The sequence below is a fragment of the Grammomys surdaster genome, unplaced genomic scaffold (genome assembly GCF_004785775.1).
Source record: "Grammomys surdaster isolate TR1022 unplaced genomic scaffold, NIH_TR_1.0 129, whole genome shotgun sequence".
In the NCBI taxonomy this organism is placed as follows: domain Eukaryota; kingdom Metazoa; phylum Chordata; class Mammalia; order Rodentia; family Muridae; genus Grammomys; species Grammomys surdaster.
The window spans coordinates 15,867,760-15,885,314 of NW_021604587.1; the positions used below are offsets into that span (position 1 = coordinate 15,867,760).

General features: G+C 45.7%; 1 protein-coding gene across 1 annotated transcript in view; it reads right to left on the reverse strand.

Annotated features, from left to right (window-relative positions):
• The window catches only part of Cds2 (CDP-diacylglycerol synthase 2), a 40,702-nt gene that overhangs the window by 7,412 nt on the left and 15,735 nt on the right, over positions 1 to 17,555 (reverse strand). Inside the window, exons 2-6 of the mRNA XM_028754902.1 lie at positions 3,645 to 3,781; positions 2,711 to 2,807; positions 2,130 to 2,227; positions 395 to 534; positions 57 to 115 (exon numbers count right to left, since the gene is read on the reverse strand). Of these exons, the coding sequence (XP_028610735.1) occupies positions 57 to 115; positions 395 to 534; positions 2,130 to 2,227; positions 2,711 to 2,807; positions 3,645 to 3,781 (531 nt within the window). The remainder of the gene's footprint in view (positions 1 to 56; positions 116 to 394; positions 535 to 2,129; positions 2,228 to 2,710; positions 2,808 to 3,644; positions 3,782 to 17,555) is intronic.

Consider the following 17,555-nt stretch of genomic DNA (forward strand, 5'->3'; position numbering starts at 1 on the left):
CACACACACACACACACACACACACACACACACACACACACACACACTGCCCTTACCATGTAGAACTGCAGCCGATAATGCTTCTTAACTAGACTCAGTACAAACATGCAGAATCCTAGTTGGCGACAGAAGGAGAGAATAAAATCAATCACACTGCATTTCTTTCTCTTCAACTGAGTTAAGAAGTCCAATGACTAATTCATTTGTAACAATTAAGCACTACATTAACTTCAAAGCCCACAGGAAAAAAAATAGTTTACAGTCAATGTAAGACAGAGCTGTCAGCTCACTTCCTAGCATGGTCAGAGTTAACATCACAAAACTATAATCAACTCTTATAAATCAAACAGAGGAACTTAATGCCCAGAGAACTGCAGAAACTTGTGATACATACCTGTCAGATACAGGGTAAAGGAGATGAACCGGTGGTATTTACTGAGAATCCGCAAAGGCTCCTCTCTCTGGACCAGAGTGAAGAAGTAGTCTGTCACTGTCTCCCCATAGAAGAAGTAGTTCACACACAGGAGGAAGTACCTGGAATCAATGAGAACACTGCGTGAGGGGAGTGTATGCAGCTCTCATCCACGACACTGTCAGACAGCCTGCCCCACCGTGAGAGCTGAGCTAGACATCTGTGGCATCTTTCACTCACCCTCCCTTAGTTACAGACCTGGACGTCAGTTTCTCCTTTTGTGTTCCCACACCGAACCTCAGGACCCTCCAGTGTACACCAGCCCCCCTCCCTAGGCTCACTCGTACTAGCCATCAGGACCCCTCACTGTCTAAAGCGGCTCACTGGCTTTGTTACTGTCTCTTCTGGCTTACCTCTTCCTTTCTGGAACACTCCCTTCACCTACCCATCAATTTCCTTTGTTGTTTTAATACCATTTTATAAAAATGAACTTTTAAAAAGCTGCATGACCTGACATCTAACATGCTGCATTTATTTCTACAGCAAGTAGAAACTGATGACCTCATTAGGCAATTAGGCTCTATATCAGGACATGAGCCCCTGTGGAAGCCCGGCTGGAACCCAGACCCCCCAACCAGCATCAGCTGCATATCTGTTTACATCCTCTCTTCAACTGAAGACCTGAGGGAAGACCCACCCTACACCCGCATGCAGCCTCTACTTTGCTTCTGGGTATTGGATCACACTGTATCACCCAAGTCCTCAACAGGAAGAAACTAAAAAGCCTCTCTTTCCCAACTTTTAATTATTGGATTTATTTGGTAGGAAACAAAATTTCTTTGTAAAGTGACTGACAAGAACAGTCAGGCCTCCTGAGCACATTAGCAAGACGAAAAACACAGCTGTCTAGCTACAGAACAGCCACAAAGAGAACAACATCTTAGCCCAGAGGGCGGGTGGCAGCTGAGAGTCAGCTTGTACTGCTGAGTGATGGATGCACATGAACAGTGTGCCCAGATCTGAGTGTGTCAGCTTCCTTGACTATAGCCAAGTTGCTTACGCACAAATCATTCCTGTCCAGCCTATTAAGTCACAGACCAATTCTCATGGTCAGTGGGTCTTCCCAGTTCTGCTAGAATAACACTACCTGAGAACAGCATAGCTAACAGCAGAGCTTTGGGTCAGGAAAGGGCTCAGAAATCATATGTGCCACAGTTCTTTATTTAGTGCTTGCTGTTAGGCAGCCAAGCCTTTTTAGGAGAAGAAAAAAAGAGTCTCTCTGAAGGAGCTCAGATGCTAACCACACTGGCACCCTAAGTGTCTTAAAGAAAGTAACCTTAACAATCTGTTGTGGTAATGAGGAAATCAAGTTCCAGAGACAGCAATACCAGCACCAGAACCTGCTAGCTCCCAGATGACTCCAGTGATGTGCTGGGCTGCAGCATAAAAAATTCACTGACCTCAGGTACAGATGCACAATACCATCCCTGGCTGCAGGAGCCCAAGGACCCTACTGCTGAGCTAAACCCAACCACAGACACATCTGTTTTAGTGAAGTCCTCAGCTTCTCAAGACTCCTCAAAAGGACCCATACAATCCAGACTCAAAGATACCTTGCAAGTCTGTGGCAATGTCTCCACCAGCACTGTAGGTACCTGCCACAAATCACATCACCCAAATCAGGCAAGGTGCCTGACCCATGGAACAGAAAGCTTACCAGCTGAGGGTCCTGAACCAGGGCAGGTCGTAGGAGTGGTATACATTGTAGCCAATAGTGATTATTTCATGGAAACACTTAATCTGAACACACATAACCTGGAAAAACACAGAGGCATCAGAGAGCTCTTCTTAGGGTCTTCAGGTCACAGCTTCAGTAAAGCTCCGGCATTAAGAAACGCTCCAGTCTCACACTGATCCGCGCTCTCTCGCGTACCACCCCACCGCGCACTGCAGCCCTTTATGTCACAATAAAATGCACAGTCCTGGAACCCTGATTACCCTTTTCTTCTAGAGCCTTCCAGGTCTCAGCCAATCCTCTTCCCACTCTGACCCTGAAGCTATAAATGTGGGGGCCTCACCTGCTTTCTGAGCTCACCATTCATGTAGTGACCCTACAGCTGGCATGTGAAAAACGGCAAGTTACAGATGCTCTAAGACAGAAGGTTCTGAGAAACCTGGAGCTCCAGAGAGTCCCAGAAGCAACCTATCACCAGGTACTGTCAGCAGCAGCAGACTGGAGATGACAATCCCCCAGGAAAGCTGAGTGAAGCACTAACATGGCTTGTCAATGGTACTTACAATCATCATCAAAACCATTGGTCCCAGGTAAATGATAATGAAGAAAAATGCAATCATGGCCAAAGTCAGGATGCCTCTCACCCACCAGTTCTTCCACCTAGGTAAGAGAGAAAGACCTGTCAGGCACACGCCTAAGGAGGTGAGACTGGAGGCCCTGGTGTAACCCTCTCCTGAACATCCCTTCACCTCAAAAGAGGCACAGCTGGTGAGGGCAGGACCTCAGCACCACTGCCTGCTCACAACCACTTAGCAGGTACAGAAGCCACTAGCACAAACCTCAAACAAAGCATGGAGGTAGTGTGGGGAGAGCCAGAAGAGAAGATAGTGTCCTTCCCTTCTGTGTCTACATGAATGGCTTCTATGGCCATGTCTATCTGAAAAGAGGAAGTTAAAATCATTTTCCTTGCAGCTGGCTTCTACACAGCATGCCCCTGAAGTCACAATGATAACAGCCATCTTAGCCCAAGAGTGCCAACTGCCTCAAATACGCACTGGGCTTGTCTACACCAATGTTATGCGGCAACCAACCCCACCCTCAACACAACAATCTGGATAGGTTTTATTTCAAATGCATGTTTAAATCAGCACATAATATCTGTCCGTATTATGCTGAGAAATGGAAAGATTCCACAGCAAACTAGTGGTAAGGCTAAGGATTCATGATGCCCTACGCACAGGAGGGGCACAGGAACACTTTCAGAAAGTGCTTTGGAGTCTTATGACTTGTGCTTCTCATGCACGAACACAACTCATGTTAAGTGGGCTGGTTTGGGGGTCAGGAATCTTACTTCTTAGAAAGTAAGTCTTCCTAAGTTCAGTCTTCCTGGACTGAAGGAAATGTGCACAGTGGGTGTATATGGAGGAGAAAAGACAACCTTGAGCTGGAAATCCTAAAAGCCTCAGTCGGACACTGCGCACCACGACGCCAGGTTACCTTGAGGACAAATTGGAAAGGGCCCTGTTAAGGACCTCTGGGGTGTCGTCTATGGAGGCTGGTGGGGGAGCTGCTTCTGCTCGGCTCTCGCTGTCTGATGCCGTCTCTCCATCGAGCTTTGCTTCAGACTCTGATTCCTACAACACAAAAACAAAGAGCAAAGGTCAAAACTGCTGGGTGACCACTAAGAAGTGAACAGCTGTCACGGGAGGTCCATTACAGAAACTCAGAGCACCAAGCATGGTGAGGTGATGTAGGACCGGGAAAGGACGGCACGGCTTCTGGTCGAGCAAGGCTAGAAATCCCTGGAGACTCCAGGTGATCCTAACGGACGTCCGACGGCATGCATTTTGCCACACTCCCAGACTCCAGGCTCCTGACCCTAGGCTGCGGACCTCCATAGAGTCGAGTCCTCCAGTCACGTAGGACAACACCCACTAGCCCCTCCACAGGTAGAGGATGTAACTACAGGCCACAGAGCCTCAAGAGAGATTTCCATATTAATGAGGCACCTAAAGGCCAGGGGGTATAGCTAATAAACATTCCTTCCCAAACCCTCTTCCTTGCAAAAGGTATTTAACCTCAGGACCACTCTGAAAATACCAGGGTATAGTTTTCATCTATCTTCCGCCATGACAATAATGTCTTAACACCATGCATGGATTGTTTCTCTTCTTTGGGACCCGCTGTGGGGAACAGTGAACAGGTCTTCATCTAAGAATTCTCTGCGTTCCCAGTCACGGAAACCATCAACCCAGCCACCCAAGCCAAGCGAGCAGCCATGACCCAGACAAGCAAGTTGTGACCCAGCCCCCACTTCATTCTCAGCCCTTCCACAGCACCCCAGCAGTACCTGGGAACCCAAGGGCCTAAGAACCAGCCGGTTCCTGGCCACCTTTTGGCCCAGGAACCCCCAAGCCAAAAGCTCTAGCTCTGTGCTCTTCATCTACAAGAGGAGTCCCACAGCTTTACATAGCCCAACGTCTGCACAGTTACAAGGTGGGGTGAACACAGTCAAATTCCCGAGCTTCTGTCCCCACGAGAGACCCTAGCCACATGGCGAGACAGAGAAGGGACCTACATACACCAACCCAACCGGTCCCACACGCACTCTATAACCCAAAAAGGTGACAGGACAGATGGGCCACCAGTAATTCTGACAGGGTTCTGACATGAATAGAGACAGCTATATCATGCACAATCTGTTAGCACCCCCACACCAAGGGCCCTAGAGGAGGTATAAGACAGAAATGGCTTCCCAAGAATGCAAAATGGAGGAGGCCCTAACTAATTTCTGAGGGCCTGGCCCTGAGCCTGCCACTGTTTAAGAAGCCCAGGCTCATCCCTATGACAGCCTAAATACCCAGAAATAGCTGTCCATTTCTGAAAACCCTGCTCCACCTGTACCTGAACCAAACCAAGGGCAAAAAGCCACAGCCTCTGTCACCACTGACCCAGATTTTTTAGGGGTTCCTTTTTGTGTGTTGCTTTGTTTTACAGTACTGGGTAATTAAGCCTAGGGCCTTGTGAATGTAAGACCAGAACATTACTTTACCTATCACTGATCTACATCATCCAGACCAGTGTAGGGATTCCCTGAAAGAGATAAGCAATTGCCACCAGAGCTGTGTCCCACTCCACTGTCACAGAGACTTGAGACACTAATACCTCCATGACTGCTCCTCTCAGTTAGAGGAAGTGAAGTCCTGGCACCAACATCAGTTTTCCATTCATTAACATTTACACTCACACTGCACTGGCAACCAACTGCCTGTAGTAAGACTAGATATAACACCATGTGGTGGCTATGTAGTTCTGATCCCTAAACCTCAGGGCTTCAGCTGTAATCACCTGCCCTGGCCGCCCTGTAATCCACCCACTGACACACTCTAGGAGCATCTAGAAGCCACAGGAACTGAGCCAAACACCAGAGAAGGCCCAGCACAGAGTTATTTTTAACTTATCTATCCCGTTGTCAAGGAGACTCACAGAGACTGCTGGGTTCCTAGGCAGGAAAGGACAAAAACAAAGGCTAGCGCTGGGAAAATTAAGAAGAGGATGCTAAGAATCTCTCTGGCCATATACGGTGATTTCAGCACCCAAAAGGATGAGGCAGGAGACTGCATTGAGCCTGAGGCCTGCATGGGTCTATAGTGAATTTCCAAGTCAGTTAAGGGTACACAGTAAAACTGTATAAACAATAAAATAAAATAAAATAAAATAAAATAAAATAAAATATCTTCCAGGAATTATGGCACATGCCTTTAGTCTCAGCACTTGGGAGGCAGAGGCAAGAGGATCTCTCAGTTCGAGGCCTGCTTGGTCTACGGAGTTCCAGGACAGCCAAGGCTAGATAGAGAAACCCTGTCTCTGAAAACCAAAAAATAAAATAGGCTCCAGGTGCCTTTTACGGATCCCAAGGCTGACCTTCATCTTCCCAAACCTGATTCTACTTCCTCAAAGTGGAGGAAAAAGCGGTCTCCTGAGACCCAAGTCAGGAAAAGGAGATAAGGAACTCTCACAAAGCACTATGGCTGCTGCCACTATCTCAGGACGATGGGATGAGGGACCAAGAAATGGAGTAAGTCTGGGAGAAGCAGACCTGAAGGAAGGGAACTCCCCAGGTTTTACCAGCCTCCAATGAGCAACCTCAGGATGTCTCTAAATCAACACCTTAGGGTCCTACTTAGGAGTACCACTGGGCAAGAGGCCAACACCCATTCACACTCCCACGCTCCTCCCCAACAGCTAGGACCGCTGAAGCTGGCCACCTCTCCAATTACTCAGCCTTACACCAGGCATGGAGGTCAGCACCAAGCACACCTCGGGAAGCTAGAGCCTCAAGTTTTTCTGTCCTCTCCTCCACCTAAAGGCAAAGACCTTCCACTCAGAAAAGTGGCTGTCAACAGGAAGCACCCCACAGCAGCTTGCATGCTGGGCAGAAGACAGACCTGGAGCCCAGATTCTGGCCCAGAAAAAAAGCAGCACATTCTGGACAGCAAAATCAGAATGAGAGACTAGAGGGCTTGCTCTGCGGTGAAGAGAGATTGCTCCCTTCCAGAGGATCTGAGTCCAGTTTACAGTGCTCACATCTGTCTGTTACTCCAGCTCCAAGAGGTCTGATGCCCTCTTCTGGCCATGCCAGGGATCAACACACATGTAGCACCCACAAACATTTTAAATGTCTGCTTGCTTGCTTGCTTGCTTTTTTTCAGTTTTTCGAGACAGGGTTTCTCTGTGTAGCCCTGGCTGTCCTGGGACTCACTCTGTAGACCAGGCTGGCCTCGAACTCAGAAATCCTCCTGCCTCTGCCTCCCAAGTGCTGGGATTAAAGGCACGTGCCACCACTGCCCGGCCGCTTGCTTGCTTTTAAGTCAGAAGTGGAGCCAGGAAGACAGCTCAGTGGGGAAAAACAGTTGCTGTCAAGCCTGACTACCTGAGTTCATTCTCTGGTACACACAGAATAAAAAGAGAGAGCTAACTTCCAAAAACACTGTCCTCTGGCTTCCACACACATGCCTCTGTCCCACAACAAGTAATTAAATAAATATACATTTAAAAAATAAAATTCCAGCTCTTACTCTCTTACTCTCTTGTCTCTCTAGCTTCTGTCCCCTCGCCCTTCCCCCTTTCTCTTCCCCTCTCTCCATGTGGTCATGGCCGGCCTCCACTTCTCTCCTCTCTCCTCTTTTTCCACCATCTTCTCCCATTTCTCTCCCCACCTTTGCCCTCTGCCCTGAATAAACCCCTTCCCCTTTGGAAAAATAAATAAATAAAATAAAATTCCAGAAGTACAGGAAAACTTTCTGCAGCAGGTGGCAGCTTTAGTCTAGGAAGTGAGGCTAGCTCACTAGTGTGTTCACCACTGAGGCATTTTTCCAGTGGCTGGGTCTCTCAAGCACTTCTGAGAATGGAGGTGGTCTCACAGCGCGAGCTTGCAGCCAGGCTGGCTGATTCCCATGCAGGAGGCAGGACGAGCGGCCACCAATGCTCTCTGGTGTACTTTCTAGATAAGATCCTGATACCTGGGAGTCAGACAGTGCCACTGTAGAGTGCATGTGGGTGTCTGTGACAGAGCTACTGAAGGCAGTGTGATCTGCCCAGGCTATCTCCATCTCTCTTCAGTCCTGCCATGCTCTTTTTCTCTGGTACCGTGGTCTGAGGTCTTCAAATAAAGCCCTTCCCCAGGAATCCATCTCAGTGTCCTTCTTGAACTCACATCCAAGACCTTATGCAGACTTTATTGAACATATAGCCCCATATCGACTCCTAGCTCATATGGACAACACATAGGCTACCTCCGTTGCTACTCAGCACTCCTGGAACCCTCCTCACTTCTGTCCTTGATGGGCATAGGTCACTGCACGCAGAACAGGCTGCTCCCCCATTTCTTTCCTGGGCTCCCTTCCTTCTGAGAAACCCCATTTCTTTCCACGGCCCCTCCTCTTCCTCAAGAGCCTTCCTTTCCTTTCCTTTCCAGTCCTCTGGGTCGAGAGCACAGGATAAGCAGAGCAAGCCTCGCCCACCCTCCCACAGTTCCTGAGCCAGTCCCAGAAGGGTGGTGATGCTGATGTAAACAGGAAACAGCATCCTCTGCAAGGAAGGAAAATCAGCCATCTGGGTCACACAGAGCATTCAGGGAAAGTCAGCAGCATTTAGCATGAAGGAACATGCAGAGTCCTCAACACCAAGAGCCAAGCAAAATGTTTTTAAACTGTTACTCAGAAAGTGGCCCTGAGCAGCCTTCCAGACCCTTCACCCACTCAGCCAGCACCTTAGAAGTCACAGAACAGCACAGAAGTCTGTCTCCAACATAAGAAAAAGTGGAAGGAAGCAGAGAGACAGTGAGTGGGCAAGAAGCTCCTGTCATGGTCTGGGTCTCGCTGAGAAAGGACCTCACTAAGCCTATGTCAACTCACGCCTGCTACTCTTTCCAGGTGGAACTGTTGTTTGACTTGCACCATCTTAGTTAGGATTTCTACTGCTGCAGCAAAACACCAAAAAGAAAGCTGGGGAGGAAAGGCTTTATTGAACTTTGTGGAGAGCTTTTGGGACCACCTGGCAGGAATCTGACATTGGCCAAGGACAAGGAAATGGGCTTTAGGCAGGAATCTGACTTTGGGCCATGACAAGGAAGTAAGTTCAGGCAGGAATCTAATTTTAGGTTAAAACAGGGAAGTAATTTCAGTCAGAAATCTAAATCTTAGGCTAGAACAAAGAAGTGGTACTCAGGCATGACTTTGGGCTAGGACAGGGAAATAGGCTCAGATATTTTGGTCATGCTGATAAGCCCTTAGAAACATTGATCATGGGAGTGAATGCAGAACTTTGCTTATTGCCTTGTTTGTTCCTTGGCTATTTTCATCTATTGTATTGCTAGTTCCTCAACCTAGAAATGACTTTAAAATACTTGCATGTAATTAAAATGGTTTAAAAGCAAATTGGGAAAAAATAAACCTGCCTTCAGTCTCAGAATTGGCTGGGGTCATGCTACAGTGTTGTCTAATTGTTTTTTTCTTTTTAATCCTCACTCCGGTGCTGAAGAACCTGTTGACTGACTGGGCTGGCCTGGTCACAACTTATTCCAGATCATAATCCATCACTGAAGGAAATCAGGACAGGAACTCAAGCAAGGCTGGAACCTGATGGGAGGAGCGGATGCAGAGGCCATTGAGGGTGCTGCTTACTGGCTTGCTCAGCCTGCTTGGTTTTTTTTTTTTTTTTTTAAGATTTATTTATTTGTTTGTTTTATATGAATACACTGAAGCTCTCTTCAGATCCACCAGAAGAGGGCATCAGATCTCATTACAGATGGTTGTGAGCCACCATGTGGTTGCTGGGAATTGAACTCAGGACCTCTGGAAGAGTAGACAGTGCTCTTAACCGCTGAGCCATCTCTCCAGCCCTCAGCTTGCTTTCTTCTAGAACCCAGGACCAGCAGCAAGGAAGTGCACCACCCACCATGGGCTGGGCCCTTCCTCATTGATCACTAATTGAGAAAATGCCCTACTGAGGATCTCACGGAGGCATTTCCTCAGCTGAGGCTCCTTCCTCTGAAGACTTTAGCTTGTGTTAAACTGACTACATAATCAGCAGTACACACCCTATTTTCTTCCAATTCCCTCTTAATTTTCAGTATTTCCTGAAGGGCTGCCTCTAGCTCACAAAAAAACTTTTTAAGTTTGACATGTGACAGAGTCTGACCTTTTAGAAGAAAATGTGGCTGGGGCTAGGGCTGGACAGAAGGCCCTGTAGCGTGGGGAATCCAGGTAGGTGGGTCTCAGGCAACTCTACACCCATTTCTTTACCAGCCACTTCCCTTTTGATTCCTGTTAGAATTCTCCTATTTTATCCCAGTCTGTCTGAAGAGCTAAAAACAGGGCAAGGAAAGAAGCAGCGCCACCCGCTAGGCTCTCACTCACTTCCACGTGGTGGCCTTTGGTACACTGGTGAGTTATGCCCCCCAAGCTGTCTTCTCTCTGGGGACCCGACAGTCCTATCCATAAGTTCCAGCGGCTGAAATGACTCCACAACTTACAAACTTATTTTTTGCACTGCTTTATATGCAAATTGCAAGCCTCTTCCTGGAGCAAAGACTTAACCTAAGCTTAACCTTAATGCTGAATACCAACCTTGTCATCTTAAACAAGCCTTCTGGCCAGCTGCCAGGGTAATCAACGCCCCCCCACTTACAGAGACAAATACTGAGGGGAGAAAATGCTAGACAGAGGGTTCTTAAGAAATGTCAGGATCCTTATGTCGTTCTTGATGGGAACGTTTCCAACTGAGTTCTTACAGGACAAAAAGATAAATGCCTGCATGTGTACTGCATGTGTGTGGGGTGGGGCAGGTATTGTCAGGAAGAACAAAGAAATACTTCTATCCCTTTTCAATACTAATCCCATTTGACAGCTCATGTGTCTAAAGAAAAGGTCAAACATGAGTTTGCTGTGAGCTGGGAACTATAGAAGCAAAGTGAACTTCCTCTCTGCCCTACATAGATTAACAAGAAGAGGCACATAGATTTTAGCACCAGAGGGAAAGCACTCACAGGGAGTGAACATCAAGAACTCAGAAAACAGAAGCTTATCTATACTCTTCACAAACAAGCTGGCAACCAGAGAACCGGTGCTAACCCACCAAGTCTATCCTGCATGGAATCAAGTGCTCCTTCCTGTGATGCTAGCTCCTGAGGAATCTGAGAGAAGAAAATTACAACAGCAACACTGCTGGTGGATACGCCTGGCCATTTTAGAGCATTCAAGTCCCTCTAGGCATCAGAAGAGTTGGGGGTCAGAGTGATGTGGAAAAGAAGCACCAAAAGATGTTGTTTCTGGCTTAGTTAAAAATGTTCCCCTGTCCCAATTTCCCCTCCCTAGAACCCCTATCCCATCCCCCCTCCTCCGTTTTGCTTTTATACCATTTTGATTACATGCATGTATTAAGGTCAGTTCTAGGTTGAGGGTCTAGCAATACAATAGATGCAAATAGTCAAGGAACAAGCAAGACAATAAACACAGATAGTCAAAGAAAAAGCAAGACATTAAACCCAATTATGTGAACACTCCTGTGATCATTGTTTCTAAGTGCTTATCAGGATGACCAAAGTATCTGAGCCTACTTCCCTGTCCTAGCCCAAGGTCATTTTGATGTCTGAAGCCTACTTCCTTGTTCTAGCCTAAAATTTAGATTCCTGCCTGAAATTACTTCCTTGTTCTAGCCTAATATTTAGATTCCTGCTTGAGATTACTTCTTTGTTCTAGCCTGATGTCAGATTCCTGTCTGAAGCCTACTTCCTTGTCCTTGGCCAATGTCATATTCCTGCCAAGCAGCCCATTTCCTTCTCCTTGGCCCACATCAGATTCTTGCCAAGCAGTCCCAAAGGCTCTCCACCTCTCCCCACTTTTTTATTTCATTAACAAGACTGAGCCTGTCTTAGGTCGTTCTGACAAGAATGCCTTCCTTACCCATCATGGAATATGCATTATCAAAAGCAATGCACTTATGTCTTAGGTTGGTAAGGCTCTGTGCAGAATCTTACCTGTCCTTGGCTTGCCAGCCTGTTAATTTAACAATATCCAATAAAAAAAAGAAACAAGTAATAATTGATAATAATAAATAAGAACAAAGATTTAAATTTGGTATTCAAGAAAATTGAGATTTTACATTATTGGTCTGCTGCTCCATAAAAGACCTAGTACTATTTCTAAGTGTCATAAGATATCATAAACCAGATATGTTTTTGTTGTACAATGAAGCCTAGTAAGAAAAATATTGGCGATTTCACAAAATAATAATGTGCTTTACTTTATGTCAAGTATCACCATGTATATAAAAGTTTCAGTCCTGTTTCCTCCCCAGCCATAGTACCAAATGTGTGTTTAAAATTACATGAACTATATGGTCCTAGAACACAAAGAAACCCACCAACAGTGAGTTTCAATGTTAAGCAGCTGGGCTAAGAGTGTGGGTGTGGGTGTTATTTTTGGTTTTAAATGAGGACAAGGAAATATCAGAAGATTGAAGTAAAAGTGAAGTGCTGACAGATTATGTTGTAAACAAATAATATGGGTGTGTGTACAGTATTGGGCAGAATCTTGAATGCTTTAAGATAAAATAAATAACTTGAATCAGAAATAATCTCAAAAAAGAAAATACTTTATTCAAAATTATGGAGGCAAAATATTGGGTGAAAAATACATGCTTTGATATGGATGACTATGAGATAAAAATATAAATAAATAAATGAAAAAAATGTTTCGCATGCCAAGGTGCCACACATTGGGATATCATTTCTGAGACCTAGCAGAGCCACCCCCACTATAGCATACACTGTCCACCAAAAGTTTCAAATCAGTACTGAGATCTACAGAAACAGCACTCAGCTTTCCAAGATGAAAGTCATTACAGGTTCCCTTACCAGTAACAGTACTCAAAGAAAAGATCAGGGATGGGGAGGGAGGGGCGTAGATTCAGATTTTTAAAACCTAATTGATGGGTGGGAGAGATGGCTCAGCACTTAAACACTGACTGCTCTTCCAGAGGTTCTGAGTTCACTTCCCAGCAATCATCTGTAATGGAATCCGATGCCCTCTTCTGGCATGTCTGAAGACAGCTGCAGTGTACTCATATACATGAAATAAATAAATCTTTAAAAACAAACAAACAAAAAAAAAACCCTAATTGACTATAAACTATCTCACCAATCCAGACTTAACTATTTCAAGGGAGTAAGAGGCATTTGCAAAGGACAAGGCACTGATGATCACATACCCCTTGGGGGTCCCTGGAAAGCTACACTGAGGTTACCCTGTGCTTGCCTGGTCCCTGACTCACCTCTCTGCTCCCCTCCTTCCTCTTCTCATCACTTCCTCCCAGCCGTCTAAGCTCAATAATAAACAACTTCCAAAATTCACCCAACTTCCTTCCTCACTCCACAGCAAACTCCACAGAAAAGAGCTAGCTGGCCCTGGCTGCATCATTCCTCAAACCACAGCAAGTCAACTTCATCCCAGCCTGGTCATGAGCAGCTCTCTCATCAAAACAACCTCATCACTTAGCCGTCTGAACTCGCTCTCCATCCTCACCTCTGCAACTTCTGATACTATTATTTAAAACAAACAAACAAACAAACACCAACCTCCCTCCTTGGCCAGGAAGCAACATGCCCCGGCCTGCCATCTGCCTCTCCAACCAGGACATCATAGCAAGCCTTCTCCTTAGCAGCTCCTCTTTCTTGGCCTGTCCCTTAATTAGGGGTTTCCTTGGGAGTTTGTCCTACCACTGGGCTCACTCTCAGTAATCTCACTCATTCAAATCAGGCCTCCAACCATCCCCTTTTTCTTTTTTTCTTTTTTGAAGGGGGGGGGGTGCTGGTGACCAAACCCAGAACTTTGCACACGTTAAGTAAGCTTTCTACATGTCTAAGCTATATTCCAGCCATAAATTCTCTCTTCTTAGCTGCAGGCACTTATGTCCAAATAACCTCTCAGAGGTCTCCACAGGCTCCTAAAACTCTCCATGTGTCCATAACCAGATCTACCAGTTCCTCTCCAAACCTTCTCCTCCTCCTGTGTAACTAAGCAGCAGCATCTTTCACCCTGCATTTCTCAGTATGAAAAGTAACTCCTTCCTCAATGTGGACAATCACCATTCCGATTGCAAATGCTACCTCCCACGCTGCTTTCAGCTACTCTTCACCTTACTGCCTCTGATTCCTTAATTCAAACAAGTGTCAGCATCCTCACTGATAACTGCGGCAGCACAACTAGCCACCTTCCTCTAGCCTGGAGTCCACTCTTCCCCACTCCTGACTCCGCAGCAAGGAGAGAACGTCTGCTCTCATCTCTCCCTGAGGTGGTTTGAATGAGATCTCCCCACAGTCTGGGACACTTGAATACTTGGTCCCACACTAGTGATGTTTGGATGGGATGAGGAGGTTGGCCTTTTTGGAGGAAGTAAATCACTAGGAGGTTGGCACTGAGAGTTTAATAGACTCTCTCCATTCCCAGGTCACACTTCCTGCTTCTTTTTTGCAGCTCAAGATGTAAGCTCTCAGCTGCTGTGGCAGCAGCCATGCCTTTATTCCACCATCATGGACTCTGGAACTGTAAGCCCAAATGAATTCTTCCTACTGCAAGTTGCCTTGATCATGGTTGTTTTATCACAAGAAGAGAAAAGTAGCTAACATACTCCTCCATCCTACAGAGCAGCCCAGTGTTCAAATATTATGTCTAAACCCTTTCAAACTCATTAGGATCAGATCTTGGCTAACCTTCCAGCTTGTCTCTTGCAGCCATTCTAGAAGAGAGCATGTTTAAACACTAGAGAGTTCTCAAATAAACAACCTAATGATGCACCTCAAAGCTTTAGGAAAACAAGAACTGAATCTTTTTTTTTTTTTTTTTTATTTATTATATATGAGTACACTGTAGCTGTCTTCAGACACACCAGAAGAGGGCATCAGATCTCATTACAGATGGTTGTGAGCCACCATGTGGTTGCTGGGATTTGAACTCAGGACCTCTGGAAGTGCAGTCAGTGCTCTTAACCACTGAGCCATCACTCCAGCCCAAGAACTGAATCTTAAGAGATGGCTCTTCCAGAAGACCTGGATTCAGTTCCAGCAACCATGTCAGGTGGGTCACAACCATCTATATCTCCAGCTCCTGGAGATCCTATACTTCTGGCTCTGAGGACACCTGCATTCATGTGTACATACCTATACATATACTTAAAAATAACTCTTTTGTTAAAACACAGGAGGTGTTTAAAATTTTTTGTTTTCCACAATTAAATAATTATGTCTGTCTGTCTGTCTCTGTCTCTCTCTTTTTCTTTTTTTCTTTTCTCCCTCTCTCTCTCTCTCTCTCTCTCTCTCTCTCTCTTTTTTTTGGTTTTTTCGAGATAGGGTTTTTCTGTGCAGCCCTGGCTGTCCTGGAACTCACTCTGTAGACCAGCCTGGCCTCGAACTCAGAAATCTGCCTGCCTCTGCCTCCCAAGTGCTGGGATTAAAGGCATGCGCCCACTGGCCAGCCATTATGTCTCTTTTTTAAATGAAGATTTTGTTTTTATGGGTACACAAGGGGAGGCAGCATGTGAGTGCAGTGCTTGAAGAAAGCACTGGATCCTCTGCAGAACACCCTCTTAACCACTGAGCTGTTTTTCTATCCCCAAACCATTATGTTTCTATAAGAGTAGAAAAATACGTGTACAAAAGAAAGACAGAAAAAACACCAATCTATAATATTCAATGGTCCAAATCTGAGTTGAAATGTTTCAAGCAGAATGGCATATCATGTTGCATGATGCAATAGTATGTACACTTGTTTTCTGGTTAGAACCAAAGCTACGGCTAAGTCATACAATGCCCAAAACACCTCAGATTCATTCTGCATTTAATTTTGAAGCAAGTTTTGGCCCTGGTATTTTTTAGAAACCTTTTTTTTTTTTAATTGTTGGCAACTTTTAAGAATGTTTCCATCCTTTTACAAGTTCGTGCATATTCATACTCTGTCTTTGCATTTTTACCACGCTCACCCTCTCCTCCGCTCCCCCAGATCTCTCTTCCCTTCTCCACCCCTCCATCTCTGTGACCTCCTTTCACTACTTGTTCTTAAACCTATCAAGTACACTTTGTGCTGCCTCTATACTCTTGGGTACGCAGTCTTCATTGGATGTTGTTCCAGCCACCAGGGGTCACACCTTAAAGAAAACTCATACTCCCTTTCCCAGGATTCTCCCTTTCCCAGAAGCTATCGACTACCAATGGCTTCTTAGCTTGGGGTAGAACTTCGGACCGATCTCTCTCTCTATGTTGGAATTTTGTCTGGCCGGAGCTTGTGTAGCTTTCATGCATACTGTCGACTGCTGTGAAGTCCAGAAGGTTTCCTTACAGTCATCCCCCACCTCTCTAGCTCTTACAATCTCTCCACCCCTCTTCTCCCAGGATCCCTGAACTTGGCTGGGTGGAGCAGGTGCGATACAGATTATCCTGTTAGGGCTGAGCATCCACAGTCTCTTATTCTCTGCACCTTGATCAGTTATTGGTCTTTGTGTTAATGGTATCTACAGCAAAGAAAAAGAAAAAGAAAAAGAAAAACAAAGGAGAAGAAAGGAGGAGGAGGGAGAGGAGGAAGCAGCAGCTTCTCTGATGAGGACTGACCAATGCACTAATCGATGCGTGTAACGAGAAGTCCCTAGGAGTGCATCTTACCTACAGAGTACAACACTGCCTACACGAGCATAAGCAACTGGGCCACGAAGAAAGCACATGCACACAGTGGCCATCGGCTGCCAATAGCTTCTAATGTGGGGGTGAAGCTGAGCTTCTCTATCCACACTGAAACTATGGACTGACTTGATCTTGTACAGGTCTTACGCAAGTAACCATAGCTACAGTAAATTCATGAGAGCAACAGCAATGTTGTCTCCAGAAGAGAGCATCTCCCAGACTGTGTTCCTCCCCAGTCTCTGTCTCTGTCTCTCCTCTTCAGCAATGTTCCCTGATGTTCTGTTTGTGGCTGAGTACTCAGCCCTAATTCTCAGCATTCTGACCAGCTATGAGTCTCTGCACTGATTGATGTCTACTGCAAAAAAGAACATTTTCTGACTATGACTGAGAGCAGCACTAATCATGGGCTTGATAATTTGAATGACAAGTCCCTAATAAGTCTTAGACATCTAAATACTTGGTCCCCAACTTATAGAACTCTTTAGGGATGATTAGGAGGTATAACCTTGTTGGAGAAGGTAAGTCATGGGTTTCAAAAGAGTCACCATTCCCAGTGTATGAAAACACACACACACACACACACACACACACACACACAGACATACACTTCCTCCTCCTTTCTGACCAAGATGTGAGCTCTTAGCTGTTTCTGCCGCCAGGTTTACACTCAGCCACCACTGACTGATGCTAACCCTTTGAAACCATGAGCCCACGTTAAATGCTTTCTTTTACAAATTGCTTTGGTCATAGTACTTTGTCACAACAAGAGAAAAGTAACTAAGACAACTGATATAAATATCTAGAAGACAGTTTGACCACAGGCCCAGTTAATAAGACAACAGAAACAGTACTCAGATGTACTTCCCAACATCAGCTAATGCACTGCCAGAAACAATGAATAAACACCAAGCCTTGTAGAGTTCTCAGTGCTCCTCCCCTACCTCACCCCAGGCACTGCAGAATGGACAGGTCTAGGTACATTTCCATTTGTTTCTCAGACAGGTTCAGAAACATGTCCACATCTCAGCCAAACTAGACTACACACTGGAAGGCCCCTTGAAAAGCTAACACTTGAAAATGCTACCCTCATAGGAAGAAACACCTCTTTAGTCCAGGTATGGTGGCCACAACCTTATAAGTCTCAGCACTAAAGAGGCTGAGGTAGGAGGAGCATGAAT